The sequence below is a fragment of the Poecile atricapillus genome, chromosome 2 (genome assembly GCF_030490865.1).
Source record: "Poecile atricapillus isolate bPoeAtr1 chromosome 2, bPoeAtr1.hap1, whole genome shotgun sequence".
In the NCBI taxonomy this organism is placed as follows: domain Eukaryota; kingdom Metazoa; phylum Chordata; class Aves; order Passeriformes; family Paridae; genus Poecile; species Poecile atricapillus.
Genome location: NC_081250.1, coordinates 4209055 through 4228794, shown reverse-complemented (window position 1 = coordinate 4228794; position 19740 = coordinate 4209055). Strand labels below are relative to the sequence as shown.

Sequence of the window (19740 nt, the reverse complement as noted above, 5' to 3'; positions counted from 1 at the left end):
GTTGTGCCTGGGTGGTACACTTAAAAATAAACAAATTAATGAGTAAATACACACTTCTTACAGCTGCCTGACTGTGAGAATGTGAGTTCACCTGAACTGAAACCCATTGACCCTGTTTGTCCTACAGAGTCACGTGGGATGAACAGGTGCTGCTCTCTGCCAGGTCTGGCCTTGTGGCTGCCTGTTTACATACACTGAACCCAAGAAAATGTCATTTTTACTGAGTATTCAGCATAGGGACTGGGCTTTGAAACCATTGCATGAAACCTGCATTGATAGCTAGGTCATCCTGGGGGAAATATTGTCTGGATGTTTTCCAAGTTTTGTGTGCCAACCCTCAGAAGCTTGGGGGGATGTCACCAGGCAGGTGAGGGGTCCTGGAGTCCCTGTGGGTGTCACCAGGCAGGTGAGGGGTCCTGATGTCCCTGTGGGTGTCACCAGGCAGGTGAGGGGTCCTGGTGTGCCTGTGGGTGTCACCAGGCAGGTGAGGGGTCCTGGTGTCCCTGTGGGTGTCACCAGGCAGGTGAGGGGTCCTGGAGTCCCTGTGGGTGTCACCAGGCAGGTGAGGGGTCCTGGTGTCCCTGAGGGTGTCACCAGGCAGGTTTGGAGTTCTGATATCCCTGTGAGCCCCACTTCTGTGTTGGAGGGTGCCTGTAGGATGCAGTGGGGAGGTTTCTTAGCACTTACACAATTTGTGTGGGCTGTCAGTGCAAGGGTGACCTTGTGAACACAGCATCTGCCCTTGGGAGCGCAGCACTCCAGTACTGGGAGTGTTTCTGTCCTGGTGCTGTTCCCAGCAAGGATCAGAATCCCTTCCACCTTTTGGGGAAGGCAGCAGTGGTGGTTTTCAGGCCCTGTCGTTCCTGCTTGAAGATGTCAGAGCATCTCTGAATTTGAAGCTTTGAGCAGGGTGGAGTAGTTGAGTACACAGAGTACAGTGCTTTTAAAATTAGACCACGTTTATTTGTTGATGATAGAAAAGGGGAAGTTTGAAATTAATGGAGACACAATACTTCTTGTTACCCAAAGGCTTTTCAAATTGATAGTCTGAGACACTTAGGAGGATCTGAATTTATTGAACTTCTGGATTTAACTCTGCCTTAAATATCAAAGCAGCTTCTTTGAAGAAAATCTTTGAAGTCTGTTGACCTCACTAATGGATTACATTGCAAAAATTACAGGTTTTCAGATAAAATAGTGAACCTGCTCTTAAACATTTTCACAGTATCTTGTCAGGGCATTAAGGCACTCCTGAGTTTTCTGAGTGCAGACCTAAATTTTACAAATAGATTTTCCTTGCACAAGTACCTAAAATTATTCCTTTGGCAGAGCATGAGGATGATGGTGCTTGTAATCTTCACAGTCAAAATTCTTTCATGTGAGGAACACCTTACTGAAAGGTTTATATATGCCAAGAATTAGATATGTGCAGTCTGAGATGCTCACTTGAAGCTCTTTTCATAGTCAGGAGAGGGAAGAAGGTCAGAACTGCTTTGGAAATTGGCATTTTTTTACAGGGATTGTGAGGAAAGCTGAGGATAACTTGCTCAGGGAAAGTTAGGTCATGAGTCCATCTCAAGTGTGTGAAATGCTGGATTCAGACAAGGATGTTCATAATCGAGCACTTGAATCTCAGTGGGAAGATTCTTCTTTGGAACATAAGGATGTTGACAGGATACCTCTTCTTCAAAGTGGTCTTTGCAGACTTTTGACTCTGGTGGGTGAAGAGGATTTCTCCTCCTGCCAGAATCAGGAGCTATTAACTGCTTTTGTTTTGCCTGACTTACAGGAGCTGGCCTTACAGCCCAAAGATGACATCGTGGACAGAGTTAAGATGGAAGACACTCTCAAAAGGAGGTTTTTCTATGACCAAGCCTTTTCTATTTATGGAGGTATGGGTGTGAAGAAATGTAGATTTCAATCCCTTTAATATTCTGGTCTTTCTTGCTGGGTGAAGTGCTGTACTCTAGCAATGTTATATTGATGTGGCATCCAAGATCATTTTTTAAAAGTTTGCTTTAAACTTTCCTGGAGTCTGTAAGCCTTTCAAGAATTCTCCCTTCTTGAAGTGTTTGGGTTGGAATGGGGCTCAGTTTTTGTCTTGTGCTCTCTGAATGGAGCTGTGGCCTCCAGGATGCATGTCCTGAGCATTACATTGGTAGAAGATGGCTTCTTTGCTGAGGATAGGGTGTTTGGGGCTTAAGGAGATCATCAGCTTATTTATTATTTATAACCATTCATCTCTACCTGAGCTTCTCTTGGCAAATTAATCACAGAATATTCTGAGCTGGAAGGGACCCACAAGGATCATGGAGTCCAGCTCTTAAGTGAATGGCCCACAGGGGGACCAACAGTGCTTAAACTCACTGTGAACTTCAGAACCTGTTTCCTCAGTGAACTTTTCCAATTAACTTTATGGCACAGGTGAATAAATGTGGTGGTTAAACCTCTTCAGATGGCTGATATGAGCAGCACAGTGCCTCTATCATTACTGCTCTTTCACCTTAGATGCTAAATTAAGTACTTTGAGTTGTTTTATTGGCTTTTTGTTAATCTTTGCAGCTACGTTGGTGATTTGCAGATATGTGTTATCTATTACTGACAATAGCACTGCTTCAGGTGGTGCATGATCACTTCTGTATTCAGACTCCTCCTTCACATAGATTGTTCCCACAAAACTTTCCACAAAACAGAGTCCATTGTGTCCATTGGTGGAGGGAATGTGGTTTTTAGGGTTGTTTGTTGCAGGAGTTTATCTGTTTTAGATTCTGTCACTAACTGATGCCTCAGTACTCTGCAGCTGAACTGTGCTTCATGCTCATAAAAGGAAACCAACTGATGGAAATGTTGAGAAGGGAAGACATCTCCTCCAAACAGTGCAGCTTTGTACAATCTCACACTTCTTTTTTACCTTTTCCTCTTCTCAGGAGTCAGTGGTCTGTATGACTTTGGGCCTGTTGGGTGTGCTTTGAAGAACAACATCATCCAAGCATGGAGACATCACTTTATCCAGGAAGAGCAAATCCTGGAGATTGACTGCACCATGCTCACGCCTGAGCCAGTTCTTAAGTAAATATGGGGTTGTTTGGGGTTTTTTTTTGTTTGTTTGTTTCTGTTTTTTTAACCTGCAGCATTTAATTTCTGGTCATAGGTGCTTTTTACAGTGTTCTGTGAAATTATCCACAGGGATCTTGAGTCTGGGTCACCTAATTTCATACCATAATTAGGTACCAGTGCACAGGTCAGTGTGAAAAGCTGTTGTTTCGTAAGTCAGGGAAAGCAGTGGCACTCACATTTGAGAGTTCAAAGCCTCCTAGCAGTCCCATTAGGTAAGAAATTGTCATTATTCCTTCTTCTAAAAGATCAAGAAGACAAGAAGGGCAGAAGCTTTCATGCAGCTGAGATGTAAAATACTGGGAATATTTCCACCTGAATTAGTGGTTACTCCTCACTACTGCAGCTGTGTCTAGTTTTGATCACAATGCAGTTCTGAATGCATTAAGTGTCCTCTTTGTGACAGATTTTAAGATTTAGATGTATTGATGCTTCCCACAGATCATATTTTCTGAGGAGTGATGCTGCTTAACGTGAACTCTGTAATCTGAAGCAGGAGTGAGCCTGCAATTTTTGAAGGATTTCACTTTGATAAAGGTCTGTCCACTGGGATCACACAGACCTGGGGCTGTCTGGTGGCAGCTGTCACATTTCTTGTTGTCTGTCACCTCTTCTAGGACTTCTGGCCATGTAGACAAGTTTGCTGACTTCATGGTGAAAGATGTGAAGAACGGGGAATGTTTTCGTGCCGATCATCTCTTAAAAGGTTTGATTTTGTTCCAAGCTAGGTGGGCCTGGGGATTTCCTGCAGTGGTACAAGCACTGGGAAAGAGAATCTTTCTCAGGGAAAGCATGCTGGTGTAGCCAGTCTTTCATACTTGTGTTTGCAGCTAATTAATCATACCATACCAAAAATCTCGTAGGTTCTGTGAGTGTCTTAAATGAGGTTCAGGATCTCTGGTGAAAAGTGTCATCAGGCTGTGAAAGATTACTAAGATTACTAAGCCAAGGATTCCCTATATAACAAGATTCCATACAGTAATATACAATAATAAATAAGTACTCTAGTAATTTTAACCAGCACTAAACCCACATTATTTAATACATTAATCAAAAAACTCAAATCAGCAAACCTAAACCACTACATGTACTCCACTGCATTCTGATCTTAGTTTCCTTGAATTTCAGTTGCTTTTTTAAGTACTGAGAAACAATTTATTGATGCTGGGATGGGTCAGAGTATGTTTTTCCTGTGAGAGGTCAATTATGTGGCAGTGGGTGACTTTAATGTGTACCTTAGAAATGGGCCTCAGGCATTTCTTTGATTTGCAAGGTCCTCACACTTCTTCCTGGTTATTAAAATTTGTTTGGAAAAACAAACCAAGAAGGTCACACGAAGGAATCTCAGAAACAAGAAGCCTGTTTGAAAACTTTCTCATGTACAGCTCCACTGTGAATGGAAGGATTGTTCCATTCTGCTTAAGTGAGTTGTGCTCTCTGGTTTTCGAGCCTTTTCCTTGAAATTCAAGTATGCAGAACAATCTATATTGGCCTTAAAGCAGTTTTCATGATTTTCATCAAGAATTTTTTTTTTGTCCAAAAAAATACCTCAAAAGAAGCCCATCCAACCTCTGCCTCCTTTGGTGAGCAGCCTCATCAACAAGCATGTCCCTGTGTTCTGCAGCCCCTCCCTGTGAGCAGCCACCTGCTGTTACTGCCAAACTGAGCTGTTACTGACTAAAAAGTCAAATTGCTTTTTTCAAACAAGAGTGGGAAGTCCTGGCATCACTGTGTGCCTTTGTGTGTCAGGGAGGATGTTGTGCTGTAACGTGGAATGCAGTCCAGCCCCAGTGTACCAGCTCTGTACCTGCCTCTGTGAATAAAACCAGCCTTGCTGCTTGGGATCAGATATTTCATTTCTAGTCTGTGTAGTAGAAATCAAGAAGAGGGCTACAAAGCCATTGCTTGAGTTTAGAGAAATAATATTTGAAAGGAACTGGATAAGAATGTGTTGTTTTTCCTGTGGCACACCTGTACAGTGAACTGGAGGTCAGCACTGCCCTGAGGCCATGACTGGAATTACCCTGGTGGACACTGTCAGGACAAATTGTGGACATCACTAAACTCATGCTGGGGGATCCTTCTGAGCTGTTTCATGCTGGGGTCAGTGGTGGAATTGGACTATAAACTCATGACCAACTTTTCTTACAGCTCACCTGCAGAAACTGATGTCTGACAAGAAGTGCACGGCTGAGAAAAAGGCAGAAATGGAAAATGTTCTAACACAGGTTGGTGCTGCCTCAGGGAGAGGGGTGTGTGATAGACTCCAGAGGCAGTGATCCTTTCCTGTTCCTGAAGGTTCTCAGAAGTCTTTACCCCAGAGAGCCTCTCAAACACTGAAAATTTAATTGTTACTAAATACTCTGAGCTTGCTGGTGAATCACATCTCCCTCACTGTTTTGGAGAGTTGCTGCTATTATGTTAATGAATCTCTTGAGTGTTGGGTTGAGAGGGCTGAAGCTCAGTCTTGGAAATGGTCTGTTCTGTTTCACTTCATACCCTGGCAGAAAGCTTTTACATTTGTCAGTCCCTTCTGTGGGATTGTCATACAAAGCAACAGAGATGGATCACAAATTTCGTCAGGGTTTTTTTGGAGTCAGCTTAGCACTCATTTGCTTTGCTCTGAAATTGTCTTGGCTTTGAAGCACTGGGGATTTGTTCCTCTGTCTCTGGCACCCCACAAAGATTTTTCCTGTGTTTACCATGGGAATAGTTGGTGCTCAGGCTGACATTCCTGAACAACTGTACAAACGTTTGCCTTTATTTTTTTTTTGTTTTATTTTGTTTTTAATGTTTGTTCTCATGACTTCTAGGATAAATGCTTCCAAAGTCATGCATTGAACAAATGTTTCCTTCCAGAAACTCTTTTTGTCAATGTTTTGCATCACTGAGCAGCTGTCACTAGGTTTTCCACACTACAACACAGAACTTTCACCATCCTTTAGGGAAACCTCTCTATTAATAAAGTATTTTTATATCCTGTTTTTGGATTTTTTTCCCTGGTAAATGAAAGATCATGACATCTAGAAATGCAGAACAGCTCTGAAAGGGCATCTGATGCATAGCTTGAATATTGTGTTTTAATCTGCAGAAGAAAGAGAAAGGAGTGCAAACAAAACCCTGCAGAAATTTTAGCTTTCTCCTCTCTCATTGCTGTATTTTTTTTATTTTGCTCCCAGCACAGACCTCCCCATGTTTTAGCTGGATCTGTTCAAAAGAATCTCTTCTGGTGGGTGGTGGTGCAGTCCCAGTGATTTTTCTTGTGCTTTACACCCACTCTTAAGCTCAGACTTCCTGTGGTATGATAAATCCCAGACCTATTACTAAAATGGGTTTGAAAATGTGCAAAGTGTATTCTTGTATCACTAGTTCAAACTTCAGCTTGCTTGAAAATTTAGGTTGGAAGGGAATATTTTGGGCAGGTGATTCAGAGCTGTGGATCACGCTCAATAAAAGATAAAGAGGACATTCATTCCTGTTATCTTGTCTAGTAATTAAAATAATTCTCCTGTGTTTTGATATTAGTTGGACAATTATGGCCAGCAAGAGCTTGCAGATCTCTTTGTGAACTACAATGTGAAGTCCCCTGTCACTGGGAATGACCTGTCCCCTCCTGTTTCTTTCAATCTGATGTTCAAGACCTCCATTGGGCCTGGAGGAAACATGCCTGGGTAGGTGCTAATTTCATCCTGCTCACACTCTCCTTGCTTTAGAGAATATTTGGAATAAAAATTAAATCTCTGGAGTAGCCTTGCCTTGCATGTCAGTCCCAGCCTCCTGTAGCATTCCTTGGAGTCTTGGGGAAAGGCAGGAGAAAGAAGGGGCTGTTGGAGAATCATGGAAATACTTAAAGCACCCATAATACAGATCCAGCTGTGCCCTTGCTGGTTGGAATAGTTTCCATAAAGCCAGTTTATGCTGGTCTCCAATTGTCAGTGACTTCATGGCTGTAGAAAAACTACTTCAGGATGCCTGTTTGAGGAAGGAGGTGAAGTTTTTTTCTCCTTCAGTCTATTGCTTAATTGTTTTTTTTTTTTGGTCTGGAATTAAAAGTCTCAAGAGAAAAATTTTCACCTGTAAGTTTTGTAGCAACTTTGGCTTTCTCCCTTCTTTACCCACCCTGAAATCTTCCTGATTTTTCCTTTCCCCCATCTCCTTTCAGCTATCTGAGGCCAGAAACTGCACAGGGAATATTCCTCAACTTCAAACGTCTGCTGGAGTTTAACCAAGGCAAATTGCCTTTTGCTGCTGCCCAGATTGGAAATTCCTTCAGGAATGAGATCTCACCCCGCTCCGGCCTTATCAGAGTGAGGTACTGCCACCATCCTCTTTCAGCAGGGAGCATCTTCCTTTTGTTCCAGGGTTTGTGCAGGGGTTCACTTTAGTGCTTTCTCCCAGAGGAATTCTGATTATGTGCTTGATGAGACTCACAGTTTAGATTTTAAGTACAGAATTCCGAGATTGGCATGTGAGAAGTAGAATCTCTGAAATTGTTGTATTAGAAGCACAGTTTCACTGACAGAATTTGGCTTCCATCATAGTCTAAAAGGGTCATGTCAAAGGTAGCTGTGTTCTCTACAGGACTTGCTTGTTTAATTATGTTTGTGCAATTTTTGAAACTGAAATCAAAACGTGATTGACCTTGCAGCAATATTTCCTTGTCTCAGTCCTGCAGATTCTGCAGTTCTACAACTTGCTCCAGAGAGGAAGTTGGGAGATTACCAGAAACAGGACCAGTGTTTGTGTCGCAAGATCAGACAAGCTGGAAAGCTCAGGGTTATTGGAAATTATTTTCAGTTCTGTCTTTGGATAAAAGTGATTATTGCCTTTCACTAGGGAGAATCTCTGTATTTAAACTGATCTATCCTAGTTGGAAGTCTCTTCCATACAATTTGGAACAAGAGCTCCCATGCACAGGCAGAGTACATGTTGTAAACGTGGTAATTGATTATTTTGTGGTGCCATAAATATCACTGAGAGGCCGTAGCTTCCTTAGCACAGAGGGAACTCAGGAATTTCCTCAATCTTCCTGTTCTGTTTTGCTCATCTGGAAATGAGAACTTGTCTCATGGAAATAATGTTCAGTCAAATATAAATGATATGCTTGTGGCACATATATTGGAGACTGTTATTATGCAATCACAGCAAATTACACCCTGATGGCTGTGATTTACAGTTAATGATTACCTAGAGCTTTTTTAAAGGTTCTTGATAATGAGCTAATTCAGTGGAAAGTGATTTCAAGCAAGAAGGCTCAGAATCAATCTCTGAGTAAAGATATATTAAAGACAAGTTCTTAAAACAGAATTCATGCCATTGCTGTGTGCTGCAGTATCATTATCTTCAGGAAATTATTACCTCACCTGCTTATTTTTGGCACCTCTGACATGAGTTAAAGCTAGTGATTTAATCATCAGACCCTGTAAGGAGCAACTGTTTTTAATATGGGCATCACAGAAGTCTGGAAAAACTCTAGAGAACTTGTGGAAGTACTTCCAAAGGTGGTGTTCTCTGCTCTGATTCACAGTGGTGTTAACCATGGCCTGGAGAGCTCTAGATGAATATGTAGAAAGTTTTGTTAGGAATTTAAAAATGAAACTAAATCCAGTGATGAGACTAGTTCATGTTCTAGTCTGCACATTGTCCTGGCTGGGTCTGCATATGACTTTAAATTACTGGCTTGCTATGAGAAGCACAATGGTTTATTAGGGTCTAACACATAAAATATTGAATGTGTGTACATTTGCTTTCACTAGGGAGTTCACCATGGCAGAAATTGAGCACTTTGTGGACCCCAGTGAGAAAAACCACCCCAAGTTTCAGAACGTGGCAGATCTCAACATCCTCCTGTACTCGGCCAAGGCCCAGGTCAGCGGGCAGTCTGCGCACGTCATGCGGCTGGGAGACGCTGTCCAGCAGGTAACCTTCCTCCCACAGCACACCCAGCTTGCTCCCTGCAGCATTGCTCTCAAGGCCAAGTTACAAACTGGCTTTTTAAAACTAGGGCTCTGAGTGATGTGTATGTCCAGTCCCCTGTTGGTCTGGGCACACGTAGTGCAGTTGAAATATTCTGAATCCAGGACTGAGGGCATGGATCAGTTCCCTGCGCTGGGATTACACAAAGTTTGTGTTGTGCTGGTCCCAGGTTTATGAATAGATTCTCTTCAGTGAATCAGTGAGACTGAGATCTGGGCCTTGCTACCAGAAGAGTGCAGGTGGTAGCAAGGAGTGCTGGGGTAGGGGTTGGAAGCTAAACTTCACACTTAGGTAGTGAAAAGGGACAGTAAGGAATATTAATACAAGCAGTATCTGGGAATCTCATATCCAGCTGCTGGGCCCCATGAGTATGTGGCTTCAATAATTAGATAAATCACTACCTGATTCATCTAATTATGAATGGGTTGATTTACCAACCTCCTCCAACCCCCAAATGAAAAAAAAAAAACAAACAAAAAAACCACCAAAACACTTGTCTTTAAAAAACATAAACAAAGCAAAAAACCCCAAAAACAAGAGCCAAAAAAAAAGAAAAAGATAACACCACTCCTCTGTTGTATTGCAGCTGTGAACTGTAGGGTGCAGCTGTTGTAAGGCCAGTGACTGCACTGCTGCATACAGTGGGGTATTTACAAGTAGGTGATCCTCAGAGCCAGTGGGTGATGAGTCCTGCAGTGACAGTATCTCACTGTTTGGGTCAGATGGAGATGATGCCAGTTGCAGGAGGTGAATCTGAAGAGATGTAACAGCTTCAGAGGAGACAGAACTTAACCACAAGTTCTATCTGTAACATATCAGGTTGCCTGCAGAAGTTCAACAAATCATGACTTTGCTTCCTTAGGAATTCATGTGGGTGTTTTCTTCCTGCTTCTTCTCCCTGCAGGGTGTGATCAATAACTCGGTTCTCGGTTACTTCATCGGCAGAATCTACCTCTTCCTCACGAAGGTCGGCGTCTCCCCGGAGAAGCTGCGCTTCCGACAGCACATGGAGAATGAGATGGCTCATTATGCCTGTGACTGCTGGGATGCAGAGTCCAAAACCTCCTATGTAAGTGGGCAAAGTGGAAACAGCAAGGGGAACCCCTTGTTTATTTCTGTTTTTTAAAGTTAGGGCTGTGAGTCTGATGCATCTGGCTGGCTCCACGTTGGTCTGAACACACGTAGTGCAGTTGAAATATTCTGAGTCCAGGACCAAGGGGAGGGTGGGCACCCTGCACAAAGTTTATGAGCTGTTCATGCTGCTTTGGTAGGTCCAGGCTCCTTTTCTGGAGCCTAAAGTAGCCTGGGGACACTTCACTGGTCAAATTTCATCTGGAGTTAAAGGAAACTGAGTCCTGGTGCTTTCCAAAGACTGTAACTTCTGTAACAGCAGTGGGGAAGGATTTGTTTTGCTGGAGGTGTTACTCCAGGGCAGATTGCTTCCTGCTTGAATGCTTGCTCTTCCTTTCCCTCTTCCATGCTGTGAGAAATGAGTTCACTCCTGCCAGTTCAGACAGCTGGTGCTGGAAGAAGAATTCCTCCAGGATTTGTTATCATCTTCCTGCTGAGTCATTAAGAGCTTTATCATTCAAACCTTGTTGAAAGCCTTTTTTTCCCTCATTTATTGTTGGTTGGATTTAGACTTATCACTAGTGATGTTTTGTTACAGTGTGTTAGAGGAATAGCAGCCAGTAAAATTCTACCAAACTTAAGATTAGGGAAGAAACAAACCTCCTGCAGCTCAGATGAGTGATTTGTCTTCATATAGAAAAGACCTGGAGAGGTGACTGAAGGAATGTCTTCCTCTGAATGTCCATAGCTGACTTCCACAAGTTCACAGCCTCTTTCCAGCCAGCCCAAAACTGGACATGTGTGGGCCACACCATGTAAATGAGATTATTCAGCTTTCTTTGCAAGCCTTGTCATGATGATGAGGACAGTGCTCACAGAGAGGGTGTCCAACAGCCTAACCCAGGAGTGAGCACAGCAATCCCAGGGCCATGAAAGGAACACCTGGAGAGCTGGACCATGCTTTGGTTTGTTACTTAACTCTAACCAAAAATGCTTGTATCAGCTTACAGCGCTCAGTTTTAAGAAGGAAAGTGGTCTGAGTAGCGTAAAATCCATTCTATAAATTTACTGCATACAATGGTGTGGGTTAAGGGATTTTAAAGATCCAACCCACCTCCCATGGGCAGGGACACCTTCCACTATCCCAGGTTGGTCCAAACCCCATCCAGCCTTGCCTTGGACACTTGCAGGGATGGGGCAGCCACAGCTTCTCTGGGCAACCTGTGCCAGGGCCTCACCTCCCTCAGAGGGAAGAATTTTTTATTAATGTCTAATCTAAACCTGCCATCTTTTGCTTTAAAGCCATTCCCCCTTGTGCTGTCACTCCATGTCCTTGTCCAAAGTCTCCTTCCAGCTACTGAAGCCCCTTTAGGCACTGGAAGAGCCTTCTGTTCTCCAGGTTGAACAACGAACCTGTATTCTGTGTTTTTTGAGAAGCAGCTGTAACAACCTAATGGCTTCATTTCTGTAAAAATCTTCCAAAATACCTTGGAACACCACAATTGTCAAGCACAGGGATTGTTTCTGTTCACACACCTTTTCTGACACCCTGCTGTATCACTCCAGCTTGGAAAACCACACAACATCTGTCTGCCTGTGCATCCCACACTGATGTGACAGTGAGTGGGAAGCAGCTGCTGAGCCTTGTCTTACAGGGGATTGTCTGTCAGGAAATCCAGAGGGAGGTTGTATTTGCTGCTTCACCAATCCACTGTGAACGGTGCTCTGAGATTCCTCCTTGCCACACATGCTGAAATACCAAATTAAGAGCTTCTCTTGCCATGTGATCTGTGTTGTAGCAGCTCCTAATCCAGGCTTTTGGCCGTTCCAGTGTGGCTGGTTCCCTGCTGTGTGTCCCATGGCCAAGTGGAGCCCTGGGGACATGATGCCTTGGTGTGCCTGTGGTATGTGAGTGATAGGACTGTGTGCTCTGGCCCCAGCCTGAGCTGTTGGCACAGGGCTGTGCTCTGCCAAGCCATGTGGAAAAGCTGGCCCTGAGCACAGGCACTGGGTAGATGACTGATCGTTTCCTCTGGAAACAAATGGAATCACTCAAATGAGGGAGCAACTGGTGAGGGAGGGCTGCTTATTGTAACAGAGCTAATTATGTAGAAAAAACAGTCATGGGAGCAGGGAGGGCTTAAGGGTGAATAAACATATTTGATGGTTAAGTGGACAAAAAAGTGAGTTGGTGAAAGCTTCCAGTTTTGTTTTTTCAGGGTTGGATTGAGATCGTTGGCTGTGCTGATCGCTCCTGCTATGACCTTTCCTGCCATGCCCGCGCCACCAAAGTTCCTCTCATAGCTGAGAAGCATCTCAAAGAACCTATATCCTTTCAGAATAAACCTCAGCTCCTTTCAGCTTCTCCTCAAGTGGAAAGGGATTGGACAGGGAGATGTCTTGGAGATCTGCACAGCTGTATTTCAAGTTGCTCCTGTATATTTATCAGGGAAACCGTCAACTACAAGCCAGCATCACTTTGGGAAGTGACCTGGAAAGAACTGAGCATTTGTTACTTTCCTCTCTCGGAGGGAAGTTCCTTCATCCAGTAGTGGAGAAGTTTTTGTGTTGTGTAGCAATTAACTTTGACATAATGAAGGAACCAGGCCCTGCTTTCTGTCCTCACTGGCTCCTTAACTGCCTTGTACAGAACAGTCAACATTGTTCAGTTTGAGGCAAATAAGGGAGCCATTGGTAAAGCTTACAAGAAGGATGCCAAGGTGGTGATGGAATACCTTTCCATGTGTGACGAGTGCTACATCAGCGACATGGAGCAGCTGCTCAACGAGAAAGGGTGAGCTGGCTCTGTGTGTGGTACCTTCCTCTCACACCCTGATGTGGCCTCCAAAGGGCTGCTGCATTTATTTGAGCCACCTGAAACCAGTTTCCTTAGGAGAGCAGGCTGTGTGGGTCATCTGAGATGTTTGGGTGCTGTCCTTCTCACCAGGCATTGCTGGTCACCCATCAACATATCTCTGGGTGTATGCACATAAATATTTGTTTGTCTGTGTGGGAATGAGCTGCTGGCTTTAGTAGGATCATCCCAGAAGAGAAACCCATCCCAGAGTTCAGTGAAATGGGAATTGTTTGCCATCTTCACCCCTCTGGTTTGAGAGTGGACCAGGACTGACTTAAAACTTTATTAAAATAATTCTGTGACCAATGGAACAAAATAGTTAAATGAGAAGCAAAACTTGCCTCAGTACCTCCAGTGTTCAATGAGCTGCTTTAGGACCTATTTCAGCCTTTGATTTACTGTGGCAGCAATTTGTATGATTTTCTCTGACCTGCCTTCTTAACAACACGTGCAGGAGCTGAAAATATGAGAAGTCTTTACACTTGTCAAATTTGTCATAGATTTGGCTGAAGCAGGCCAACAGCTGTTGTCTGTGTTAGGAGAAAGCTAATGGTGCAGTAACAAAAAAATAAACTTAATTTCCTGGTTGAAATGGTGCAAGGTGTAGGATCAATGAATATCATACAGAATGGTAACATTTACATCTTTCTTTCTTTCCCCTGAGCTTAAATTTATTTCTTCCACATCACTATGAATGTTAAAATGTAGAAAAAAATAGTAGCACTCAAAATGGGCAGAGAAATTGTTGCAAAGAATAAACTTAGTCCATCCAGAATCTCCCTGAAATAGTTCAATAGATGAGTTACAAGCAATATTCCTGGTTTTATTGATAGTCCAGTGCCTGCTTTATGTGTTTCCCTTTTTCTCTATGATGTATAGGCTTCATCCTGAGAGTTTCCCATTTGACTTTGCTTCAGGCTGTTAACCACAGCTAAATTCACTGTGATTCTGAAAATGGTTGCTTTTAGTGTACATGTAGTAGTTTTATTATTAATGCAAATTTCTTTTAATGGGTGTGCTACATGTTTCTTTCATCTCTGGGGTTTTCCCTGGCTCCTGTAATCCCAGTCTCAGAGTCAACCAAGTGATGCAATTAAGGAAATAACACTTGTTTACTGCCTTAGCTTTTATATTATTTCTTTTTCCTTTGCAGGGAATTCACTGTTGAAACTGAAGGGAAAACTTTTCTATTAACAAAGGACATGGTTACTGTGAAGAGATTTCAGAAAACATTACATGGTAAATTTGAGTCTTTGTTGTTTCATCATCATCAGGATATACTTTGAGTATGAGCTTTATTGGTAGCTTTGTCCTGTAATATTGTAACACAGCATAGGAAAAATGCCAAATGTAATTTCCTTGAAATTTAAGAGTAGGAAGGCTTTTGGAAAGTCAGTGACTGCATCTCCACAGAGTTTTTCTCCTGATACAGGAAATGGGGCTAAAAGGAGACTTTCCAAAGTGCATGGATTTAGTGCCTCAAAGAAGCCAGAAAAAGGACCTTGAGTTGTTTTTTACAGCCTAAATATGTACATGAGATAAGTCCAAATCTCTATTTCAGGTATTTGTGTTTAGAGCAGAAAAGTTTAATCTCTTATTTCTGTGTACTCATCTACACGTAACCAGACTTCTGAGCAGAAAGCACCAGCATCCACATCCTTTTCTTGTGTCCAAACACATATTTAATGGTGATGTATGTGATTTTGTGTTCCAGTGGAAGAAATCATCCCCAATGTCATTGAGCCCTCGTTTGGCATTGGAAGGATCATGTACACAGTGTTTGAGCACACATTCCGCATCCGGGAAGGAGACGAGCAGAGAACGGTGAGTGTCTCTGAGGCTGTGGCAGCTGCAGGCACCTGCCTTCCCCTGACATCCAGGGAGAGGGCTAAAACAACACTGCACAATGCCCTGTAGAGATGGCAAAGCCCAGGTGGGCTGTGGAATTGCTGTTTTGCCAGAGTACATGTCATTTTTACGTGAGAGCATTCTGACGCCATGTGTGCTTGAGGCTCTCGCTGGATTACTGGCGAGGAGGTGAGAAATTCCTCCTTCTGGACCCACACTTGGCAGTGTTCCATTGCTCAGAGAAAGGCATATCTTCAGTGTTTAATTTCCTTTCTTTCTGCTGCTTTTCCTGGAATCATACTTGTGTGCAGCAGGATGGACAACGTTTGCTCAGTCCCCTGTGAAATTCAGCCTTCTCTGGTTCTGGACATCCCTAAAAGCTTGGCCTGAAGCTTTGCTGTAGCAGGGGCCAGAGGAGAGGGTTTGTTACATACAGAGCTTCCTCCAGCCAGTGCCCAGATGTGGTGCTCTGTGCCATTGCTGGTGGCCCATGAGAGGCTGGTTGGAAACTTGGTGCTGCTTCCTGCTTGTTGTTCCTGGTTCCTGGACTGTGTTCATAAAAAAGAAATATAACGTTATAAAAGCACTTCTTGGTGTCTCTGGGATCCATAGGGTGTTTAAGACTGGGGGAAAAAGGTTCAGGAGCCCAGAGTTAGGACACAGTTGACTTTGAGTCCCAACCTCCTGAAGGTTTCCTTTCCTGGATTTACCTTCCTTCTAGTACCCCTTTACTTTTTATGTAGCCTGGGCTGCTTTATATTGTGGTACATCTCACATGCGTTGCTTCTGTCCCTTTTATACCTTGCTGATTTCCAGGAAAGATTTTATTATTTTTCCCTCACTTCTGGGATATTTTTATTTTCTGAGGGTGTCTGTGAAGGGTTCTGAAAACCTTTTTGCTGCATATGCTCCGTGTGTGTGGAGTCTCAAAACAGGAAATTTGATTTAGACTGTGCATAAGACTAAATCTCCTGGTAAGACACCTCCAGCCTTATTTTTTCTGTAATTCAGATAAGGTTAAATTTTTTCAGGAGTGCTCTAATAGACCTATTGTGGTAGGAGGTAACATTTAGCTGTCAGGAGATAAGGGGAAGTGAAGGCTGAAGAAAACCAGTCCTGCTCCAGTGGTGTGAGATGTCACTGCTGATGTCTTAGAGTAGGCCAGAGACTCCCCCAGACCATTCACCCTGTCTCCAGCCTCAGTCAGAGCTTATTCTCACCTCCTGAGAGTCTGATCTGACCATCAAACTTGTATTTATACTGAATTCACAGAATCACTGGGTTGGAAGAGACCTTCAAGATCGTTGACTCCAACCCAGTCCTAACACCTCAACCAGACCATGGCACCGAGTGCCACATCCAGTCTTTTGTTAAACACATCCAGGGATGGTGACTCCACCACCTCCCCAGGCAGAACATTCCAGTACTTTATTATTCTTTCCTTTTTCCTAAGATCCAACCTGTATTTCCCTTGGCACAGCTTGAGGCTGTGACCTCTCGTTCTGTCAGTGCTGCCTGGAGAAAGAGACCGACCCCACCTGCCCACAGCCACCTTTCAGGGAGCTGTGGAGAGTGATCAGCTCACCCCTGAGTCTCCTTTTCTCCAGGATAAACACCCCCAGCTCCCTCAGTGGTTCCTCACAGGGTTTGTGTTCCCAGCCCCTCACCAGCCTCGTTGCCTCCTCTGGATGTGCTCAAGTGTCTCAAGGTCCTTCCCAAACTGAGGGACCAGAACTGGACACAGCACTCGAGGTGTGGCCTCAGCAGTGCCGAGCACAGGGGGAGAATGAGCTCCCTGCTCCTGCTGGCCACACCATTCCTGATCCAGCCCAGGGGCCATTGGCCTTCTCAGCCACCAGGGCACTGCTGGCTCGTGTTCAGCCACTGTCACCAGCACCCCCAGGTCCCTTTCTGGGCACTGTCCAGCCACAGCATCCCCAGCCTAGAGAGTTCCAGGGGGTTGTTGTGGCCAAAATGCAGCACCCGGCACTTGGATTTATTAAACTTCATCCCATTGGATTCTGCCCATCCATCCAACCATTCCAGGTCTCTCTGCAGAGCCCTCCTCTCTTCCAACAGATCAACAGCACACACTCCCAGCTTAGTGTTGTCTGTAAATTCACTAATGAAAGACTCAATACCCTCATCCATGTCATCAGTGTGTTCTTGTGCTTTTCCTTTTTTCCACAGTATTTCAGCTTCCCAGCTGTTGTAGCACCGTTCAAGTGCTCCGTTCTTCCTCTGAGCCAGAATCAGGAATTCATGCCTTTTGTCAAGGAATTATGTAAGTGTGTTAAGCACTTTGGCTCTGATGGGGCTGTGCACTGGGAAGAGAAGTCTCTCAAAATAGTGTTGGGATCATGTGGCTCTGCAAAGTGCACAGGGAGAGTTGTCGATCTGAACCAGCTGAGTATCCACAAGCTTTGGGTATCCATCAAACTCTTCAGCTGTACCCAAAAAACCCACCACCACCACCTCCCCTGTGTTGGTTTGGAGTGTAAAAGAAATTGCTTTTTCTCCTTCTGTGTCAAAAATAAATCTTTCCCACTGCTTAGGAGAAGCTGGACCAGTGGGGGTTTTTGTTTTGTTATTGAAATTCACTTTGCTTTTATTGGCCGCCTAATTTATTGAGTCTGTCCCAGAGCTGCTGAGCCTGCAACCATTGGGTCAAACTGCCCACAAGTAGGGGGCATCATGGTAAAAGATAGGGACCATAATACTGAACAGATGAAGGGAAGGAACAGGGGTTTGAATATCAGACAGTGCCTTTTGCTGTCAGCACCAGTTCTGCCTGGGACTTTGTCTCCCTGCGCTGGATGTGCCCCGCACACTGAGGCTGGGGTTTGGAGTTAAAGCAGAATCGTGGCACTGCTGACAAGGGGGAAAACTTGGTGACTTTGCCCTTGGGACGAGAGTTATGGTGCAATGTGAAGAGCTGAGAGAGCAGGGTGGGTTTGACCCTGTGTTCCTACTAAGAGTGGAACGTTGGATGTTCTGTCAGAATAAACCTGGGACTCCGAGATGCTGCTTGCACCCAGGACAGGCGGTGCTGGTGGGGGCACCGGGAGCCTGTGCTGGGGCCGTGTAACACCCCCTGCTCTGTTCCCTGCAGCTGAAGCACTGACCAGGAACGGCATCTCCCACAAGGTGGATGATGCAGCGGGGTCCATCGGCCGGCGCTACGCCCGCACGGACGAGATCGGCGTCGCCTTCGGCATCACCATCGACTTCGACACCGTGAACCGCAGCCCGCACACGGCCACGCTGCGCGACCGCGACTCCATGCGCCAGATCCGCGCCGAGGTGAGCGCTGCCAGGGGCCACACAGCCACGTGTGCTCCTTCTCCCCTGCTCATTCTGACCTGCTGCTGATCCTTGTGGAGATGCCCCCAGCTCTGTAGCAGTTTAGCTGTTGTGAGAAATGCCCAGGAACAGAGAGCGGTCAGACAGAAGATGCTGGCCCAGCTGATAAAGTGAACAGAAGCTTTTGTTTGTCCTGCATGCAGAGGTGTTGCTCTTACCTGAAAGCCATGCCTTGTGCTGATCGTGCTGCTCTTTGGAGTGGCTCTTTCCAAGTGAAGGCTGCTGAGTTAAAGCAGTGACTGGGTTGTGCCTGGCTTTCAAGGGCTGGGCTGGGTGTAATCCCCAGGCACCAGAAGGCAGAGCTCTGGGGTTTGCCTTGCAGCTGGTGTTGCCTGTGCAGCACCAGAGGAGCTGATGAGCCACTGCCCCAAAGCTGTGTGTGCCCTAAGCACGCTCTGCCAGTGTGGCCACAGTGCAGACTGAAACAGCAAAACCTTGCCTATGGTGGGCTCTGCCTCTGCTCAGAGCTGGAGGTCTGCAGTCTTGGGGGGTTTTCAGGTTTGTCTTTTCTCCCTGATGCTCTTTTTGCCTCAGGCACAGTAGGAGGTGGTGCTCACCTGTGAGGCTGAGTTGTAGCTCCACAGAAGCAGCTGCAGTGCCTGGGGCTGCTGAGCTGGCTGGAGTTTGGCTGGCTGTAACAGGCAGTGCCAGTTCCTCAGGGCACCCTTCTGTCTTTCTGTCACCTGGGTGACTGCTCACTGCCAACCAGCAGAGATGAGACTTCGCTCTCCTTCAGTTTCTGCAAATTTTCAGCTTTCTGGTTGATCCTTTGCACCATGATGTTGTGCTGTGAGGAGCAAAGAAAAGGCAATTTACAGCTTTTCTTGTGCTGATCTTACAGTAGTTAGGGCCTAGCTGAATCCTGGCTCACAGCATCTTTTGGATGTGTATATTGGTTTGTTTTGCCCTTCCCATACTGTAGCACATTACCGTGCTTTGGTTGATCTTTTCCCTCCTGGATCACCCTAATAACAGATAACAGATTGATCTAAGGTGTTCTAATTAATGGTTTTCTCCCCAAAAAAATATCATCTTCCAGGAGATAATCTTGTACCTTTTCTACTGCTGATGTAAAAATTACCCACATCCCCAAATACCCAGCTTGATTTTGATGACTTTGTGTTTCTTATGTTTTTGTGACTTTTCCTGCAGATCTCTGAACTTCCTGCCATCATCCGAGACCTGGCCAACGGTTATCTCACCTGGGCTGATGTTGAAGCAAAGTATCCACAATTTGAGGGACAAGAGACTGGCAAAAAGGACACAATAGAGGAATAAAGAAAAGGACCTGAAGTAAAATCCTGTCAAAATGTCCACTTTTTACTGTTCATGTTAATATGAAATAAACTTACCGTGTATTATTCAAAGCTGCATTCTTCATGCACACAGGGAATATTTGGGTATTTTTTTTCTTTTCCTCGATTGCTGACCGGATTTAACTTTAAAAACTGAAATAATTGCAGCCCGAGCTGAAGGTGTTACAAATAAATCCACCATTGTGTATGCCTGCC

The 19740-nt window shown here is 44.7% G+C and overlaps 1 protein-coding gene across 1 annotated transcript in view; it reads left to right on the top strand.

Moving 5' to 3' along the window:
• The window catches only part of GARS1 (glycyl-tRNA synthetase 1), a 23778-nt gene extending 4038 nt beyond the window's left edge, over nt 1-19740 (top strand). The window contains exons 3-17 of the mRNA XM_058832191.1: nt 1790-1892; nt 2928-3069; nt 3732-3820; nt 5266-5342; nt 6640-6785; nt 7277-7426; nt 8871-9033; nt 9995-10159; nt 12381-12489; nt 12811-12955; nt 14172-14257; nt 14733-14842; nt 17057-17150; nt 17979-18169; nt 19382-19740. Coding sequence (XP_058688174.1) covers nt 1790-1892; nt 2928-3069; nt 3732-3820; nt 5266-5342; nt 6640-6785; nt 7277-7426; nt 8871-9033; nt 9995-10159; nt 12381-12489; nt 12811-12955; nt 14172-14257; nt 14733-14842; nt 17057-17150; nt 17979-18169; nt 19382-19507 — 1896 coding nt within the window. The 3' untranslated portion in view covers nt 19508-19740. The remainder of the gene's footprint in view (nt 1-1789; nt 1893-2927; nt 3070-3731; nt 3821-5265; nt 5343-6639; nt 6786-7276; nt 7427-8870; nt 9034-9994; nt 10160-12380; nt 12490-12810; nt 12956-14171; nt 14258-14732; nt 14843-17056; nt 17151-17978; nt 18170-19381) is intronic.